Below are 20,058 nucleotides of genomic sequence, written 5' to 3' on the forward strand. Positions count from 1 at the left end.
CCTCCTTCCTTCTTCCCTCCTCTCTCCCCTCCCTCTCTCCTCTCCCCTCCCCCCCCTCATCTCACCATCTAGTCTTGAATGGTCTGATACTTGATAAGTAGACCAAACTGGCTTCCAGTTCATAGAGATCCGCCTGCTTCTGTCTCCCAAGTGCTGAGATTAAAGGCCTGCATCACCACCATCCGGCTTTTTTTCTTACTCCAAGGTTTATTTGTATCTTGTGCCTTTCCCCACTAATAGGATTTTCTGAGCCAGGACCCCATCCAGGGGTGACAAGGCATCGAGTGCACCTGTCCCTTGGCTCCAGGGCTGGTCCTCATTTTTCACTCAGGAGAAACTGCTTTAGCCTTGGTCTGTTGTAGGCAGGAAGGCACCGTTCCTTGGGAACATATGCTAAGAGCCTGACCCGGAAGGGCACTGGAAGGTGAGTGTGTGACTGTGGGCCTTGTTTCCTACGTTGGGAACATGTATTTGCCAGATGCCTGACATCCATGAGGCAACCAAGCCCTGGAGATGCTTCCCAAATAAAGTACCCAGGATGGAATTAAACATGGGTTTCTCCAGAGTACACAGCTTATGCAGAGACACCCCACCCTCTCAACGCAATCATGTTAGATGCACATGTAGGAAAGGGCTCCATAATCCCTGGAGACCAAATTTTGTTGGTTTCTGCCTAAATTTATTTTCTTAGACCCCCAACGTCTTTTCTGAGGTGTAACTCATGAAGATCACGTGCCTTTTAGAAGAAAATGGGATGATCTGGTGTGTGTGCACACTAGAGAAGAATCCGTGGCCAAGCTAATGAGCGCAGTCATCACCGTCCCTCTCTGCACACGTGAGAGCACTTCAGCTGGATCCTCGGGAACTGAAGGAGACACATGGTACAGCTTTGCTAACACGGACGCGGGGCTGTGTAAGAGCCACAGAATGTGCTCATCCTTTATCTTTTGCACATTTTGGTCTGTATCTCTTCTGGTTCTTAAAAGGTTAGAACTATGTCCACCACTAGTCCAGCAGTGCCTATCCTGGGGATATAGCCAAACAAAAAGAAGTTAGCCCGAGAGGCCTCTACACTCCTGCGTGGGCTGCAGTGTGATCACAGCAGCCAAGGAACGGAAACAGCCCTGTGTTCATCAACTGATCAGTGAAAAACAAACAAAAAAACCACTGTGTACTGTTGTCATTTGATATCCTTAGGGAATTTGCTCCAGGAGCTCTTCCCCAACCCCGCTGTTGCCAAAATCCACAAATGTTCAAGTCCTTAATTCAGAATGGCTTAGGGGTTGCAGAAGAAATTCCACATATCCTCCTTTCCTCTCTTGTTCCCTCCCTCCCTCCCCCTTCCTTCCTTCTTCTTCCCTTGGCTTTTTGATACAGGGTCTTACATCACAGCCTGGGCTAGCCTCACACCCAGTCCTGCTTCAGCTTTCTAGTGCTGGGGCGATATAGCTTTGTGCCATGCTATCCAGCTGCTCCCCTGTGTTGTAGTTTATCTCTAGCTGTCTGGGAGTGCCCAATAGAATGTAAAAGCTGTGTAAATAGCTGTCTGTTTTGCTTGGAAATTAGTGACAAGAATAGTTCATATCTGTTCAAGACAGACAATTCTTTGTTTTTTTTTTTTTTTTTTGAGAAAGCATATCACTGTGTATCATTGGCTGTCCAATGTAGCCCAGGCTAGCCTCAAATTCATAGCGATCCAACTGCCTTTGCCTCTGTGGGCTGAGATTAAAGGTGCGTACCACCATTGCCAGGTTTTTTTTTTTTAATATTTTCAATCTGAGTGTGTCTGAATCTGAGTATAACAAATCCAAATATTAAATGGGGGTTAAACGTACCCACAGAGTGGAGCCCCATTCTATCTAATGCAAAATTCTGTTATTATCAAGTGCATGGATGGAAGAGGATACAGAGTGACAGGTGCCAGATTTCTCACTCAAATGTAGAGTAATAAAATAGATAGAAATTCCAGAGAGGCAGAGTAATTGCTAGGGTCTGGCAAAGGGGCAATACGGAGAGTTGCTGGGGGAGGATGAATTTGGGTTTTGCATGTGTTTTTTAGACTCAGCATTAGTGTGACTGTCCTCGCTGGGGTAGAAAAGTGGCCAGGCTCCTGACTAGACAGAAGCACAAATGCACACACAGACAGAGAGGTGACCCACATCCTGAGGACACGGGTACAAGCCACTCCAAGTGCTAGCTCCGAGGCAGGAAAGGGGAAGGGCAGTTCCTCTTTCAAACAGACTGTCCAGAAGGAGAGCTTTGAGGAGCCAGTGTTGGAGAAGGGCAGCTGTGAAGGGGAGGGGTTACAGAAGGAGGAGCACGGAGTGGGAGGATACGGTCAGAGAGGAGGAGGAGCTGTAGAACAGGAGGCGTCCAGGCCTTGTAGAAACCTGGATTGATTCACTTTGGGCTGTGACAGCTTGGCAACGGACCTGTTTGTCTCCAGCCTCTGTCTCATAGTGTGTACGGCCGGCCGTTCTCCAAAACGTTTCAGCTGCGAAAATCCCTGGACGTGCATTCCTGTGGGAACCGGTGTCTCTCCGTGGGTCTGGAGTCTAAAGAATCCGCTTCTCTATTATATCCCACGATGATGAGAGAGGCTCAGGAAACAATTGTTTTGCCAAAGGATGCAAGCAAGAAATGGGGCAGATCCTGGGCTGAGCACTGAGTCCTGTGGACTTTGATGGGTAGGAGATGCACAGGGACCACTGCAGCTTCAGGAAGTTTTGGTGCAAGCATCACTCAGACCCAGGTGGGAGGCAGAAAACCCAGCCAGAATGGTACTTCATGGATGAGCCAGTGATGTAAGGGTGAAGACCAACAGAACCTAGGGCCAACCCTGGAGTTAGGAGGAGCTGGGCCTGGTACCATGTACTTGAAATACCAGCACTCAGGAGACTGAGGCAGGAGGACCATGAGTGAGTTTAAGGCCAACCTAGGCTACGAAATAAAACCCTGAACTGTATCACTCAAGCAAAAGAAGATCCCACTTTGCCAGCAGGCCCTGGAGGTAGTCAGGGAGCTCGATAGTTTCCTGTGTCCTTCCACACATGCCCTGGGTGGGCGTGAGGCATGCATGCCTCCGCATAAGCTGATGTCTCCATACCCAACACACACGTGAACTAACAGCTGCGCAGACATTTACACTCACACACCACACACTCACACCCATAAGAGCCCATGTGCGTGCATCAGCTATAGCTTTTCAGGGTCTTGCTCCTGGACCTGGTGTCTTCCATTTCTCTTTGCTCATGGAGATTAGGTGCTTTCTCCTTTGAAATTCGAATGCTAAAGCCCCTCCCTTGTGGTACTCATGTTAGGGGTGGGGCTTTTGGGGGTCTGGAAGCCATGAAAAGTGAAACTTGTGAGAAGAATGAATGTAACTACACAGGAACCCCGAGAGTCCTCTTGCCCTCTCTGTCAGGTGAGGATTGGGGATACTATTAGAAGAGAACCCTTACCACAGGCTTGGAGTGCAGGCAAGGACACACACAGAACACTGGCCTTGGCTCCAGAATAGGGGCCAGAGTGGAGGGGTGAAGTAGCTCCCAGCCTGGGTCCCACAGAACTGGCAAGTGGGGGGCAGCTATAGAGTGTGTGGGCCACAGAAGACAAGCCTTGGCATTTCACCTTGATTCCCCATGTCCTTAAGTGGGGCTGGCAGGAAGAACTTATGCCTTCCTCAATACTGTCTCCTAAGGGTTCGGAAAGACCAAGGATCCCACCAGCTACCCCCAACCCTAGGCTGCCAGCTCATCTTCTCCCTGGGCAGAATCGACTCCAAGTTTGGGGGAATGGGCAGTCCTGATGGGACACGAAGCAGCAGGTACTGCCCAAGTCCACGGTGGAAGAATGAAGAGCCCCACCCGGGCATAAGGCCGTGCTCAGCTCAATCCCAGCTTCAGATCCCATGGCCCTGGCTAGGTTGGTTCTTATTAGGGTTCCACTCTCATCAAGGCCACCGCAGACCCAAGCCAGCCCGAGAATGGCATGAGGACCAAGGTTGCCTGGGTTCTAGGTGTGGACAGGGCAGAGTAGGTGAGTCAGGGACCAGTGTATGGCTAATGGCCATCCCCTTACACTACTGGGTCCTAGATAGGCCAGGTGGGGAGGAAAGCAGACTGTCCTTGTCCCCTTTGGGTAAATCTGATCCCTGATCCTTCTTAGGGCAGTCGTGGGTTTTCTTGGGTGCCCATGGGTTCCTTTAAAGTGCTTGGCGGGGGAGGGGAATTGGGAGAAATGGCTCCGCAGTTAAGAAGAGCACTGCTGACTGCTCTTACAGAGGACCCGGGTTCAATTCCCAGCACCCACATGGCAGCTCACAGCTGTCTGTTACTCCAAGATCTGACAAGCTCACACAGACATACATGCTGGCAAAACACCAATTACTTGCACACAGTAAAAGGAAATAAACTGCTCCTGGGTCTTTGGGTTGATTTGTGTCCCCTTGGGCCGATTCTAGACCCCTGTGTAGTCTTGTGACCCCTTAAATGTTGACCTGGTTCTGGGTGGTGGGCCTGGATCCCCTTCATGGTCAGTGTCAAGTTTTGTCCTCAGGACTGCTTACTGGACCCTCTTGACACCATTCTGGGACCCTATGCTCTGTCCCCTACCACACTCCAGGATGCTGGTCTGAGGAAAGCTAGACCAACTCCTTGCTGCCCACATCACAGTGGGAGGACACAGGCATCTTCCTGCCCCTGACCACCTGCCCTTTGCCTCCTTGGGGCTGAGGGTGAAACTGAATCCTGGACTGTGACACCAGGGGCTATTTTGGAGCTAGGCTGGGCTGGGCTGACCAGAAATGGGGGTGGGGCAGGGGCGGGCCCAGCCTTCTTCAGCTGACAGCGTTTGCCCGTCCTTTCGTCCCTGTCCAGTCTGAGGACCGGCTGGAGTGTGGGCTGCTGGGTGGGAACCACATCGGCCTGGGCCCCAGGAAGGAGGCAAGACCCAGCAGCCCCTAACTCACCATCTGTGCCCCTTGCCTGGGCGCTGCCCCAACCCCTGGACGCTGCCCCCAGCCCAGGCACACACAGGTGAGGAGGCAGAGCTGCTTGGAGGGCCCACTCTTGCTCCTGGAGGTCAGATGGACTGAAGGTCATGGTGGTTTGTGGAACATGGGGATCTTAGGGGCTTGGTCAACCTGGGCCACTCCCTGAGATGACAGTGGGCTGAATGCCAGAGCTGGGTCCTTCTGTGACTCTGAGTTGAGACCTCATAATGGGAAGGGACAATTTGCCCTCTGGGATTTGGGAGGATTGGGGCTGGTGCTGTGCAACCACTGGCCAGGTTACCCCCAGTCTTCCTGCTGCCTGGGGGTCTGGTGGCCCTGCCCCCAGCTCTTCCGAGATGGATGCCCGCTGACAGCTGGGGCTATTTTGGGCCTTTTGGCTCAGTGGAGGGGACAGCCAGAGGGGCACTGACACCTGACTCCGGGAAAGAATTTCCCGGGCAGCGGGGGAAGCCACAGTCCCGGGGTCTAAGGTGAGGCTGAGCTCAGGGGCTGCCCTTGGAAATCCGTTCTAGAAGGGCACGGGGGCCACAGGCCTGCTGGTTCTGATCTCAGAGTGCTGTAGAGGAGAGAGAGGGCCGGCAAGGTGGAGTTCCAGGGAGGGGATAGCCTCTGCTTCTGGCCAGTGTCTGTGTGTCACCGCCCACTGGGTTCATCCAGAAAACTGGTCCACTCTGCAAGAATCAAAGTAGCCAAGTTCTGTTAAAGTTGTGGAGGGTGTGGGTGGTGTGGCCAGTTGTATGAGCCAGTGGCAGGGGCTCCTGCAATCCACCCTGGGCAATAGTGGGGTCCACAGCACCTGCTGGGTTGGAGAAGTCCTCTAGGGGTTGAGGAAGAGCTGACTTCGGAGGAGGAAGAGGCTTTTGAGAGGATGGGGCTGGTCACCTGGACAGTGCCCTGCTTAGCACACATGCCCAGAGCCTCTAGCCCAAATCAGGCAAGAGGAGAGGCCTGTTACGGATAGATTTCCTGAAGCTTCTGTTATAGTCTCGGTTTCTTCATCTGTAGGAAAGAAAAGAACAGATCCCCCAGTCTCGGGAGCCTCTCTCTGGCCTTAGACCTGCTTGTCAGGGTGGCTGAGTGGCTCTGAGGCTGTCATTCTGACCCCATGATAGTAGCCAGTGCCTTGGTGTGCGACTGACTGGTAACATAGTTGTGGAGTTGGAACCAGGCCTTGAGCAGACAAGGAGACCCAGGCGCACCATGTGTCGGGGACTAGGAGAACTCCAATTACTCTTGCCCCTCCAGGGCCTGTGCACCTGCTGAGGCTGGGCCCAGCTCCCCTGAAACAAGTGTGTGCCAGGCTGCTTGTATATGCTGGTTTATGTGTCCCAGGCTGGGTCACCCCAGGCCGTGTATAGGATGGTTGGTAGACTCAGAAGGTGCCCTGCCGTGCTCCCGGGGAACCCGTAGACTGAGTATGGAGGCCAGAAAGACCTCTGATGCCAGGCCCCTGATACTGATGTGAAGGCAGACCCTCCACGGAACAGATGCCGGAAGGCGGGTTCAGGGGCTCCTCACAGACCGCAGTAGGTGCTGCCTGATGGCTATCCTAACCCTAAGAGATGAGGCCTGTTTGCGGGTGGGGGATAGAGGTGCTGACTGGACAGTGAGTCAGCAAACAGGCCAGTGCAGCTCAGTCCTAGTCCAGAGTCAGCCTCCTGGAAGAGGATTAGGGGGATTAGCTACCTGAATCACAGGACTGGAAACTGGAGGGTCGGGGGAACATAAACCCATCCACTGGCCAGCCCCATAGCAGGCAGCCCAGGAAGCTCTGGTAAAGCGGGGCAGATGTAGAGGCGGTGGTTAAGGGGTGCTCATGTCTGCCAGGGGTGGAGGAGGTGAGCCTGTTGAGCCAGCCCCGTGCCCACTGTTCTTATATAAGACCCGGTGCAGGCAGATAGTCTCATCCACTCACTGGATCAGAGGCTGGCTGGCAGGGGCTAAGCCTTGATCGGGCAGAGGTCAATGTTATCTGGGTGCCGATGATTCCTAGGAGGGCTGAGGCGTGCAATCTCATTCTTGCAGAGGGTCCAAGTTGGCAGGACCGTGCTAAGGACTGAGTAGTGTGACCCGGCCATCAGGCCCCAAGTTAAGCTAGGCCCAGCTGGGTCCCAGCTCTCATAGAGAGAAGCTGTCTGTACTGACCCCAGACTATAGGGACCCTCTTGCTAGCCTTTGTAGCCATTGGCTGCACTTTCCCACACCCGCTCTTACCTGGGGCCAGGCTTTCCCTGAAGACTTGAGGGCAGACAGGTGCTAGTGATTAGAGGACCACCTGCAGCCCAGTGGGAGAGGGCACTTCTGTTAGGATGAGCTTCATTTTAGGAGAAGGTGAGGGTCCCTTTTCTTTCCTGCTGTTTGAAGAACATCTCCCCTTGGCAGTCAAGAGGACTTGCTGGTTTGGGTAGTGAGGCTGGAGTAGCAGGTAGACCGGAAGTACATCAGGTAATTGAAGATGCTAGACTTCTAAGTCACAAAAAGGGGCTAATCAGAACCGATGGATTTTGGAGCTACTAGGCTGGCTTGGGAGTGGGGGAGAAAATGAGGCTTACTGAGGAGGCAGCCCACTGAGTTTTCTTGTTAACCCTGCATAAGGAAGAGGGTCGAATGTGGCACAGGCAACTGGCTCATCTTAATAGCATCACGACCTTCATCTTTGCCCTTTGTAGACCCCTGGCCCTGTTGCTATCATGGACCACTCCTTCAGCGGAGCGCCCCGTTTCCTGACACGGCCAAAGGCTTTTGTGGTATCTGTGGGCAAGGATGCCACGCTGAGCTGCCAGATCGTGGGTAACCCCACGCCACATGTGAGCTGGGAGAAGGACCGGCAGCCAGTGGAGGCAGGAGCACGCTTCCGCCTGGCCCAGGACGGGGATGTATACTGCCTCACCATCTTGGATCTGGCACTCGGTGACAGTGGGCAGTATGTATGTCGCGCGAGGAATGCTATAGGGGAGGCTTTTGCAGCCGTAGGCCTGCGCGTAGACTCGGAGGGCACGTGCGCTGAGCAGGCGCCCCACTTTCTGCTGCGGCCCACCTCCATTCGCGTGCGCGAGGGCGCAGACGCTACCTTCCGATGTCGCGTGGGCGGCTCACCACAACCTGCCGTGAGCTGGTCCAAAGATGGGCGGCGCCTGGGACCACCCGATGCCCCCCATGTGCGCGTGGAAGATCACGGAGAGGCCAGCGCGCTTCGCATCCGGTCGGCGCGGCCTCGCGACGGTGGCACCTATGAAGTCCGAGCAGAGAACCCACTGGGTTCCGCCAGCGCTGCCGCCGCGCTCGTGGTGGACTCGGACGCCGAGGCTGCCGGACCACCCGGAACCTCCACCGCCTCGCTCCTGGCGCATCTGCAGCAGCGGCGCGAGGCCATGCGCGCAGAGGGCGTCCCTCCCTCCCCACCCGGCGCCGGCACACGTACCTGCACTGTGACCGAAGGCAAACACGCTCGCCTCAGTTGCTTTGTGACCGGCGAGCCCAAGCCCGAGACAGTGTGGAAGAAAGACGGGCAGCTGGTGACCGAGGGCCGGCGACACGTGGTGTATGAGGATGAACAAGAGAACTTCGTCCTTAAGATTCTTTTCTGCAAGCAGTCGGACCGCGGCCTCTACACCTGCACAGCCTCCAACCTCGTGGGCCAGACCTACAGCTCGGTGCTGGTGGTCGTGCGAGGTGAGCAAACTGGCTTCTCCACACATGCGCAGGGGTGAGGCTCTTTCCAAAAGTTCGGCTAGGGTCGGGTGGCTGCATTCTGAGTGGGAGATCTGGGCGACTCTGGTTCTTCAAAATGAACAGGCGAGGATGGTTCCTGGCGTGAACCACCGTAGGGAACCCAGTCACCATCCCTACATCCCTTCCTGCACAGCCCTACCTCACACCTCACTCTGCCGTTGTCTTTTCCGTGCTCCACTTTCCCCTTCACTTACTCTCCACTCTATTTCTTCAACTTACCTATCCGACCTTGCACCCTCTTTATTTTTGATCCCTTGGTCCGCCATGTTACCCCCCCTCCCTCCTCCAATAAACCCGTCGACCTCTCTCCCGCAGAACCGGCGGTGCCCTTCAAGAAGCGACTGCAGGACCTGGAAGTGAGAGAGAAAGAGTCTGCCACATTCCAGTGTGAGGTGGCGCTGCCGGCCACCGAGGCGGCGTGGTTCAAGGAGGAGACGCGGCTGTGGGCCAGCGACAAGTACCGCATTGAGGAGGAGGGCACCGAGCGCCGGCTGACAGTGCGCGACGTCTCTGCAGACGACGATGCGGTGTACATCTGTGAGACCACAGAGGGCAGCCGCACCGTAGCAGAGCTCTCAGTCCAAGGCAGGCGGGGCGGGACTGGGCGGCACTGGGCGGCACTGGGCGGGACAGACAGGGAAGAGAGAGCAAGTGCACAAGAAGTGAGTCAGTAGGTGGGGAGGTTCTAGGGCATAGAGGTGTGCAGTGACCTGGGGCTGGGGATAGATGAGGCTGGCAGTGGTCAGAGGGAGGCTAAGGTTAGGGTTAAGTCTGGTTCTGGAAAGACAAGGGACCAGAAGATAGGATTGGGCAGAAGGTGTGTGTGTGTGTGTGTGTGTGTGTGTGTGTGAGAGAGAGAGAGAGAGAGAGAGAGAGAGAGAGAAAGAGAGAGAGAGAGAGAGAGAGAAACAGGTGGGAGGATGGGGCAGGATGGGTAGAGAGATGAGATGGAAGTCACCCTTTTATTAGGGTTGTGTGCAAAAGGAGTATGGGATACACAGGGAAGGGGCTTGTCTTACCATCTTGGCAATCTTCCCACTCTAGGGAACTTGACCAGAAAGCTGCCTCGGAAGACTGTAGTGCGCACTGGAGACACAGCCATCTTCTGGGTGGAGCTAGATGTCCCCGAGGGTCCTGTCCGGTGGCTAAGGAACCAGGAGGAGATGGTGGCAGGGGGCCGGGTAGCCATCACCGCAGAAGGCACGTGCCACACACTGACCATCTTCCAGTGCACCTTGGAGGATATGGGTGAGGTGGCCTTTGTGGCTGGGGGCTGCCGAACGACCACCCAGTTCTGCGTATCAGGTAAGCGTTGGAAGAATGGTCTTTGGGTGGCCCTCCTGGCAGGGACACAGTTGCGCCCCATCCTCCCTCAGTGCTGCGGGCTCCCCTTGCCAGTGGACGTCCGAGGGTGGCAGAAAATTGTGGTTGTGGGTCCTCTACTCTAAGCTCTTTTCTTGAGGAGGGGCCTTCCCACTGCAACTGTATGACAGCAGGTCTGGGGAGGGGCTTCTGAGCCCACTGATGGTGGGTGGTACCATCACTTCCACCAGGGCAGTGCCAGGGAGAGACTCAAGTTCTGACATTCCCTTTCTAAGTGACCTGAAGCGGGGGAGGGGGGAGGAAGTTCTCAGTTGGTGAGCTCAACCTATCTTTCACACAGCGCCCAGGAGGCCTCCCCTGTACCCCCCTGCTGATCCTGTGGTAAAGGCCAAGACAGAGAGTTCTGTGACCCTCAGCTGGTCACCACCACCCCGTGGGGAGCGCCCTGTCACCATTGATGGTTATGTGGTGGAGAAAAGGAAGCTTGGTGCTTATGCCTGGAGCCGGTGTCATGAAGCGGAATGGCTGGTCACAACTGAGTTTACTGTCTCTGGTGTGGCTGAGGAGGGGGACTTCCAGTTCCGTGTGTCAGCCGTCAACCACTTTGGCCAGAGTCCTTACCTTGAGTTTACAGGGACGATCCACTTGGGTGAGTGAGACCATCCAGTAACATCACGGGGCTGCCACCCGCCCTTGAGTTACCCGACCCCAAAGCATGATTCTGCCTACAGGGGAGGCAGGATGATCATCTTAAGGGAACTCTCTATGTGGGTTGGGGATGTTGAAGCCTCCCCATACAGGAGGGGGTATCCTAAGACAGGACCCAGCAGCTGCAGGGAGTCAGGCTTCAGCTACTCCATCTATGTAGGGTCAGGGCAGAAGAGGGAGAGCCAGAACCTGTGCTCTTATCCGTCTCCAACTCTTACCATGTTTCTACCCTCCCTACAGTCCCCGGGCTGGCAGTAAAGACACCTCTGAAGGCGGTGGAGGCAGTGGAGGGAGGTGAGGTCACCTTCTCTGTGGACCTCACGGTGGCCTCTGAGGGCGAGTGGTTCCTGGATGGGGAGCCCTTGAAAGCCAGCAGTGTATACGTGATCCGCTGTGACCGTACCCGGCATACGCTCACCATCAGAGAGGTGCCCGCCAGATTGCATGGGGCACAGCTGAAGTTTGTGGCTGATGGCATTGAAACCAGCATCCAGATGGTGGTCCGAGGTAGGCCCGAGTCCCTGAGTCCCGTTTTCTCTGCAGTGTGGTAGTAGGCAGGAGAGGTAGTTTCTTGGAGAAGATTTGTCTGAGGGCAATGCGATGAAGTGGGTAGGACAGTTGGGGGCTTGAGGCTGGCAGTTGAGGCTGGTGTGTGTGTGTGTGTGTGTTCGCATGTGCATGCATGCGTGTGTACGGGATGCCCCAGGGCTGGATGGCATCTCTGACTGCCTCTTTTCTCATTCTCTTGTCTGTCTATTCTGATGTCACCTCTCTGCCTGCCTGTTCCCTTCTCACCTCTGCCTCATCCCCCCTACCTCTGGCTTTCCGCATGGTCTCCCTCTCTCTGCTCCCCCTACCTCCTCTCCATACCCTCTCTCTCTTGCCTTTCACTAACTTGCTTTCCTTCCAATCCCCCCTTTTTCCTGAGTTTCTCTTTTCCCTTTAATCTCTCTTTCTCCATCCTCATACCCTCTCCCCTCTCCCTCACTGCCTGTGACTTCTGTTGCCCGCTCTCTTGTGGTCTCTTTGTTCCCACCATCTGTCTGACCACCCCTGACCTGTAGCAGCTCTGGGGCTAGCCAGCAACAAGCTTCCTGCTGTGGCTGCCCGCGAGGTGCTGGCCCGGTTGCACGAGGAGGCACAGCTGCTGGCTGAGCTGTCGGATCAGGCTGCGGCTGTGACATGGCTGAAGGATGGCCGAGAGCTGCCCCTAGGACCCAAGTACGAGATGCAGGTGTCGGCTGGGAGGCAAGCCCTGCTGGTGCGGGATGTGGTGCAGGATGATGCTGGCCTCTATGAGTGTGTTAGTCGTGGGAGCCGCATTGCCTACCAGCTGTTGGTGCAAGGTAAGCACAGGTTTGCAGTGGGGCTGGCATCGTGTCCTGGGGCTGCACTGTCTTCTGGATGTGTATCCTCTGTTCCCTAGCTCCTGGCATGCTCTGAGGGGTTCTAGGCAGTGGGTAACTGTTTTCCAGTGTGTGTGTGTCTTAATGGTGGTGGATAGCTCAGCTCTGTAGGGAGAAGGCCTTCCTAGCTGGGGATGGAACTTCTCTGGTATGGGTGAGAGTCAGAGCCACGTGTAGTCTAAGTCTGGGCATCTTCATCCATACCCTGTAGGCCTCACAGCTTTTTATTCACAGACGTAGCAGGTGACTGTGGATGCTGTGGTTGGGAGCCAAGCTGGATCCCAGAGGCACATGTATAAGAGTACTGGGGCAAAAACAGCAAGATGCTTGGGTCCTTCTTGCCAGCGCTTCTTGCAGTAGGACATGGGGATATGGCATTGGCTGAGGGCAGCTTCGGACACCAGACAGGGCAAGGGTATCTCCTCCTGTTCCCTGCATGAAGATGCTGTAGACTTACAGTTCTGGCATAGGTGCATACCACCCTTGAGAGGTCTGGGGTTCCCTACACTGGACCATTGGGTGGGGTCCATGTATGTCTCCACAGCTAAAATCTCTTTGCTGCCTTCCAGAGGCATGCGTTCCTCACACAGGCTCTAAAAGCCTACACATGTATAAATTCTGTGCAACAGAATTCTTAGTAATATGGCTTTTTAAGTTTGACTGTTTCCAACAGTAAAAATCATGGTGCAGTCAGTTTCCAGGTGGTGGAGAAAACTGGGGAGGTGTTTATGAATGGGGCCTTCCTCTGCTCTGTGGAAAGTGTTTTGGTAGGTTAGGGAATAGGAGAACGCTGTCTTGGTCTGGAAGGGCTGGCCTGGGGATTTTCTGTCGCATGCTCTGCCAATCGGATCTGGCATCACACACTGACTGGACACTGCACACGCACTGCCAAGCAAGGGGCTTTGGGAGCTTCCTGGATTCCAGAGTTTATTAACCAGAATTCAGGACTTAGGGGCTTGGAAGGAAGGAACCACTGAACAAGTGTCTTTGTCTGCCTGTTCCCAGAGGCCAAGGTCGTGTTTGCCAAGAAGCAGCAGGCTCGCAGTGAGGTGAAGGCAGAGGCAGGTGCCAGTGCCACACTGTGCTGCACGGTCGACCAGGCCCAGACTGAGGTGACCTGGTTCAAGGACGGGAAGAAGCTGAGCTCTGGCTCGAAGGTTCGAGTGGAGGCCTCGGGCTGTGAGAGGAGGCTGGTGGTGCAGCAGGCGGGCAAGGCAGATGCTGGGGAGTACAGCTGCGAGGCTGGGGGCCAGAAGGTCTCCTTCCGTCTGGACGTCACAGGTGGGTGCCAGGGTTGTGCTCAATGGGGTTATCCCAGGACATATCAGGTATCTTGGGCTGGTGTTTTCCCTGTCCTTAGACCTCAGTTTTTGTGTGTCTTCAGCTCTGTCTAGTGACTTATAGGTCTGATCAACTTAGGCTGCTGGTGAGCCAATCTTGGGGGAGTTTCCCTGGTAACACCAACCTGGGGTGATGAGCTTGAATAGTGAACATAAGTATGGTTGGGGTCTAGTCTGTTGGCTGTGGGGGAATCCCATGGCTGCAGAGCAAATCCTGCAGATGGCAGGAGATGCTTCTGTCTGTCCATTCCTACTTGCTGGTCCCCAGTGTTCTGGAAGCCCTCATTGGCCATGTCATAATTCCCATGTGACCATGAATGTGTGTCCAACCCTCTCCACCCTGTCCTTGAGTCTGGGAAAAGGCCATACACCGTAGCCACTCTTTCCTGCTTGATTTTATTGCATTTTGCTGTCTTGCACTTCCTCTCCGCTGTGGTCCAGAAGGATGTAGGTTTCTGGTTTGGGATTGAGGTGCCCGTTTCTCCAAACTGTGCCTCTTCCTGCTGTTTGTGGTCTCTGAATGTAAGAGGGCTGGTAAATCATGAATGGCCTGAAGTTTCTGGGGGTTCCAAGGCAGGGAAGAGTCAGAGTTCTGTCCTTAAATGTCAGGATAGGTATTGTTAAGGGACACTAGCAGTGATGGCCTTAAGGGCTACAGTAGCTCACCTGCCAGCAAGCATCAGAGTGGGCCTGCAGGTTCTGAGGGCAGTGACAAGACCTTGCATGCCCAGACCTTCCACGCATGAAGGTTCAGCAATGCAGCTTGGGTCCCATGTGACACAGAACCTTGTTTATAATCACGTGATAATCTGTCAGTTATGGGAAGTGTTGCCTTGGCCATGCCTGGGCTCTGATGAGCCCCAGGCCCTGAAGAAGGGTTGTCTAGTTTGGAGTCTCTGACCCAGTGTGTTCCTGTCTGTCCTCAGAGCCCAAGATGGTGTTCGCCAAGGGGCAGCAGGCACACAGTGAGGTGAAGACAGAGGCAGGCGCCAGTGCCACACTGAGCTGCAAAGTAGCCCAGGCCCAGACTGAGGTGACCTGGTTCAAGGACGGGAAGAAGCTGAACTCTGGCTCGAAGGTCCGAGTGGAGGCCTCGGGCTGCGAGAGGAGGCTGGTGGTGCAGCAGGCGGGCAAGGCGGATGCTGGGGAGTACAGCTGCGAAGCCGGGGGACAGAGGGTCTCCTTCCGTCTGGACGTCACAGGTCAGTTGGTTAGACATTTGACTCTGTTATGGGACAACCCCAGGGGAAGCGGTCCAGTGTGGGCCGGGTGCTGGGTGTGTTGCACAGGCTGCACAAGGGTGTGTATTGGATAATTCTCCACAAGTAATCAGCAACCCCAAGTTCAGAGGCGTGAACAAGAAGTATGCTTTTGTCTCTCTAGTTCATGGGGTAGGAGACAGCATGTGGTCTGTGCTCATGGCTCATTTCTGTCCAGTGTGGTGTTCCTGGGGCTGGGAATCCAAGCTGTGTGCGTGTTTGCATCTGACGTCCTCACTGAGATGGCCTTGAAGGAGGGGGCTGTAGTGGACAAGAGGCCTCTTTTCTAGCAATGGAGCTGACCTCAGTGCTTCTTTGGAAGCCCTCTGCCTCCCTTTGTGGTCTCTCTTGCTTGGCAATAGATTGTCCCTAGACTGGTGGTCTCCATGTGGGCCATGTGGGCCTCTTCTTGAGGTTTCCCTCAGGGTGCAGGATCTCTTGAAACTCTGCTCTGGGAGACCTTAGTGTTACCTCTGTTGTTTGGCCACAGTTAAGAAAAAAATCCCTCCTTGTCCCCAGAGCATACAGAAGGAGACCTTTCTGTGGGCACCACGGTGGAGTGTCCCATTGCACAGGGGTCTGGTCACAGTGGGACTGAACCCTGGGTTACCCTTTCTGACCTTTTAGCAAAAGTCACAAGCTTCCATTCTGTGTCATCTTGTTTCAAATTCTTTCTGCCTCATGGTCACACATGGCTCTGACCGTCACCTTCAACTTTCCAAAGAGGAAGGATATGGAAGGATTAGTGCTCTCTCCCTCTGAGTGTATGTGTGTGTGTGTGTGTGCGCGTGCACACAGGCACTTGTGCATGTCTGTGTACATGCACATGCTAAATTAGTTTTTATTTCTTTGGTTTTGGGGTCCTAGTCCAAACCCATTATCTGTATCAATACACTGACTGAGATGTGTTCCCCACACTCCCCTCTCGTTGTCACACCGCGTCTGGTTTTGTGTTCAGGTCTCTGATACATTTGAGTTCATGCTTGAATAGGGAGAGAGTTAGGACCTTGCTTAACTGGTCACTGTGAACTTTTTTCTGTTTTTGGCGGGTGGGGAGGGAGTCAGACCGTATAGTCTTAGCTGGCCTGGAACTTGATACATAGGGCAGACTAATCTCAAATTTATGGAAATGTATCCATTTCTGCCTCCAAAGTGATGGGATTCAAGGCATGTGCCAGTATGCCTGGAGAATCACTGTAAGCAAAAAGATGCCCACATGTCTGTATACCTACCATATGTATGCAGTACCCGAGGAGAAACACAGAGGGCGGTAGACTCCTGGCGCTGGAGTCACAGGTAGCTGTGCGCTGTCGTGTGTGCTGTGAACGGAACTCCAGTCCTCTGAAGGAGCTGTGCGTGCTTGTAACTGCTGAGCAGTGTACTGTGACGGTTCAGTAAGTTTTAAAACTGGAGATGGAACTCCACTAATCTTGTTCCTTTTTTTCTTTTATAATTGGTTTGTTTTCTTAAAACTTTATTATTTTACATGTATGGGTGTTTTGCCTGAATGTATGTCTGTGAACCACACTTGTGCCTGGTGCCCATGAAGACCAGAACAGGGCATCAGATCCCCAGAACTGGAGTTACGAACACTTGTGAGCTGCAGTGTGGTGCTGAGAACAGAACCCAGACCCTCTGGAAGAGCAGCCAGTGCTTGACCGCTAAGCCACCTCTTTGACTCCTCTTTCTTTGAGAAAAGATTATATTGGTCTTCCAAGTTACTCTGAATTTCTGTTAACTTTAATGTCCCTTCTCAAATTTACCAAGTAAGGATGCATAGTTTACATGGCCACACAGATCAGCTTCAGGAGTACTACCTTTTTAAGACTAGGACTTCAGCTGGGCGGTGGTGGCGCACGCCTTTAATCCCAGCACTCGGGAGGCAGAGGCAGACTTTCCACACATGAAGGTTCAGCAATGCAGCTTGGGTCCCATGTGACACAGACCCCCCCCAAAAAAAAAAAAGACTAGGACTTCAGATCTGTGACTATGGCATGCCTTTCCATTTGTTTATTTATCTGAATATTTTCAGTGATGTTTTCAGCAAATAGGGCTTACTTTTATTTGAGAACTTATCACTAAGTTGTGTATTTTTCTTTTTTTTTTCTTTTCTTTTTTGGTTTTTTGAGACAGGGTTTCTCTGTGGTTTTGGAGCCTGTCCTGGAACTAGCTCTTGTAGACCAGGCTGGTCTCGAACTCACAAAGATCCGCCTGCCTCTGCCTCCCAAGTGCTGGGATTAAAGGCGTGCGCCACCACCGCCCGGCAAGTTGTGTATTTTTCAATGTTACCACTGTGATGGAATTCTTTCCTTAATTCTACCTTAAGAATGTATTTTTTTTTAAATTTCATATATGTACATATCTTTTTTTTTTGAGACAAGGTTTCTCTGTGTAACAGCCTTGGCTGTCTGGAGCTAGCTCTGTAGACCAGGCTGGCCTCGAACTCACCGAGATCCACCTGCCTCTGCCTCCCGAGTGCTGGGATTAAAGGCGTGCGCCACCACTGGAGGGCTGTTATCTAATTTGCTGACACACAGTCATTCACAATGTGTTTTGAGAGCCTTTGTAATTGTGGGAAGTCTGTCTTGATGTTTTCACTTTTATTTTGGATTTTATTAAATCAAGCTATTTCTTTTTTCTTAGTTGAGACAGTGGTTAGTCTGTTCTATTGATCTTTTTCAAAGAACTAACTTTTTATTTATTCCAATATACTCTTTTCTTTCAAAGAAAAGGTTTATTTAAAATTGTCACCGACATTTGTTGCTGGTAGTGTCTGCATGTTTGTGACATCTCTGAGCTGGGCCATAGAGGAGATATTCATCACCATGTGACTGGACAGGGCAGGTCTGTGACTGTTGTCCATGGATGCAACTTTTCCTGAGCAGGACCTGTACACTGAACTTAGCATTACCTCAGGCCTTCACTGAGCTTGCCCAGGTGTGCAGGCCTTTCTGAGCATGGCCACTGTGCTAGGAGATACCAACACACTCCAATGCCCTCTGTGGAATTTCATTCCTTAGCTTTTGGTTAGACTTGTTTGCTACAGTCTGTTCTTCACTGTCCATGGAAGCCTGGAATTCGGCAAAGACTTCCAGTTGCCCTATGGTCCTTCTTTTTTTTTTTTTGGTTTTTCGAGACAGGGTTTCTCTGTGGTTTTGGAGCCTGTCCTGGAACTAGCTCTGTAGACCAGGCTGGTCTCGAACTCACAGAGATCCTCCTGCCTCTGCTTCCCGAGTGCTGGGATTAAAGGCGTGCGCCACCACCGCCTGGCCCTATGGTCCTTCTTGGGAGCAGTGCTCTGCACTGAGAACTCAGAACTAATGGAGACAACCCATGAGTGAAGCTCAGAGACTAAATCCATACATACATCAGATGATGCTGGTTGTCTGGGGGCCTGGTCTGCAGCTGCAACCATACCCCTGGGTTCAAAAGCACACTGGAGTAGAGAGGGCGAGGAACAGTGATATAAAATTTCTCACTTGGCTGTCTGTGACCCAGATTCAGAGATTTTTCTGAACCATGTCTGTTCATCCTCAGATTACTGTAAGCCATTGGCCAACTTCTCTCTCTCTCTCTCTCTCTCTCTCTCTCTCTCTCTCTCTCTCTCTCTCTCCTTCCTTCCTTCCTTTCCTCCTCCTCCTTTTTCTTCTTCCTCTTTTTTGGTGGCACAGGACTAGGGCTAATGCTTCAATTTCTCTTATCATAGAAATGGAAAATGAACATCAAATTTATATTGGAAATGCATTCAAAGCACACACTTATTCTGTTGGGCCATCCCACACACCTGAGAGCATTTGAAGACTCACGGAGGTGTCCACTAAGGGGAGCGGTCCTCTGTTCTTTAGATTTCTGGAGATAGGAAAACATGGAGATGATACATTTAGCTTCTAAGAGGCTAAATGGAGAATTGATTTGGATGAGGGAGATCAAAGGCAAACAGAGCAGGTGTGAGGCTCTTCCTTACTCCAGGAGGTGATGAGGTTAGGAGAGACAGTGACTCTGAACACAGAGAGGAGGCTGAGGTTTGAGAACTGTTGTAGGGGTGAGTGGACCAACACTAAGAGGCATGAAAAATAAGGAAGAGGGAGTTGTGAGGTATAGTGTAGACTTGGGTGACAAGAAACAGAAAAAAACGGTGATCACAGAGGTGCACATGCGCAGGCCGTCGGGAAACACCGACAGGGACAGGTCCAAGTAGACAGGGCGCAGGATGGATGAGGACATGCTGACCACTCTGAAGATCCTCATCATCAGCGAGCGTGGGGTGGGCAAGGCCAGCCTGCTCCTGAGGTTCCCAGATGACACCTTTAATCCAGAACTTGCAGCAACAATAGGTGTCGACTTTAAGGTAAAGTGATTTCAGTGGATGGGAATGAGGCTCAACTTGCTGTGTGGGATCCGGCTGGTCCAGAGCGGTTCAGAGCATTAACCCAGCTGTTACAGGGGCGCACAAGGAGTTATATTAGTTTATGGTGTTCCCAGAGAGACACCTTTGCTAAACTGGAGAATTGGCTAAATGGATTGGAAACGCTCTGTACAAGAGATGACATAGTAAACATACTAGTTGGAAATAAAATTGGTAAGGAAAATCATGACCTTGGTAGAAATGAAGGCCTGAAATTTGCATGCAAGCATTCCGTGTTGTTCATAGAGGCAAGTGCAAAAACCTGTGATGGTGTTCAGTGTACCTTTGAGCGACTTGTTGAAAAGATCATTCAGACTCCTGGGCTGTGGGAAAATGAGGACCAGACGAAGGAGTCAAGCTGTCACACAGGGAAGAGCTGTGGAGGGGAGCCGGTGGTGGTTACTGTTCTGTGCTGTGAACTCTGGGGTTTCTTTCTCTTGCATATTTGATCAGATAGTGACATCTTTCTGCATATAAACTCTCAGCTGCTATTAGGGACCTTGCAGTTTACACATAATTGTTTTTACCACGGCAGTGAGTACTTGCAGGAAACCCCCTCATGGGCTTTCCCAGACGAGATGTTATGGTAAGCATGCACAGTTGGCAGTCTCTAGGGTTTTAAAATATAATGTAAAATAGGTGTCCCTTCATGAGTACATTTGATTTTATGATTTACATTTATCTTGTCATTTTTTTTCTTTTTTTTTAAATTGATTTTTATTGAGCTCTACATTTTTCTCTGCTCCCCTCCCCATCTCTCCCCTCCCCTTCAACTCTCTCCCCATGCTCCCAATTTACTCAGGAGATCTTGTCTTTTTCTACTTCCCATGTAGATTAGATCCATCTATGTCTCTCTTAGGGTCCTCATTGT

At 52.6% G+C, this 20,058-nt stretch overlaps 1 protein-coding gene, 1 long non-coding RNA gene and 1 pseudogene across 2 annotated transcripts in view; 2 read left to right on the plus strand and 1 right to left on the minus strand.

The window, feature by feature from the left end:
- Positions 1-4,352: 4,352 nt before the first annotated feature.
- Positions 4,353-7,448, minus strand: LOC113456302. Its single transcript, XR_003377120.1, has 3 exons — positions 7,229-7,448; positions 5,811-6,013; positions 4,353-5,685 (listed from the first exon to the last, which is right to left on the minus strand). It is a non-coding gene; the product is annotated as an uncharacterized LOC113456302 (long non-coding RNA).
- Positions 7,449-9,835: 2,387 nt separating this feature from the next.
- Positions 9,836-20,058, plus strand: part of Obscn (obscurin, cytoskeletal calmodulin and titin-interacting RhoGEF) — a 134,205-nt gene continuing 123,982 nt past the window's right edge. The window contains exons 1-6 of the mRNA XM_026780105.1: positions 9,836-10,051; positions 10,410-10,718; positions 11,018-11,284; positions 11,842-12,123; positions 13,189-13,464; positions 14,450-14,725. Of these exons, the coding sequence (XP_026635906.1) occupies positions 9,910-10,051; positions 10,410-10,718; positions 11,018-11,284; positions 11,842-12,123; positions 13,189-13,464; positions 14,450-14,725 (1,552 nt within the window). The 5' untranslated portion in view covers positions 9,836-9,909. The remainder of the gene's footprint in view (positions 10,052-10,409; positions 10,719-11,017; positions 11,285-11,841; positions 12,124-13,188; positions 13,465-14,449; positions 14,726-20,058) is intronic.
- On the plus strand, positions 18,993-19,605 carry LOC101984933 (annotated as a pseudogene).

Source organism: Microtus ochrogaster, chromosome 7, assembly GCF_000317375.1.
Source record: "Microtus ochrogaster isolate Prairie Vole_2 chromosome 7, MicOch1.0, whole genome shotgun sequence".
Taxonomy (NCBI): Eukaryota; Metazoa; Chordata; class Mammalia; order Rodentia; family Cricetidae; genus Microtus; species Microtus ochrogaster.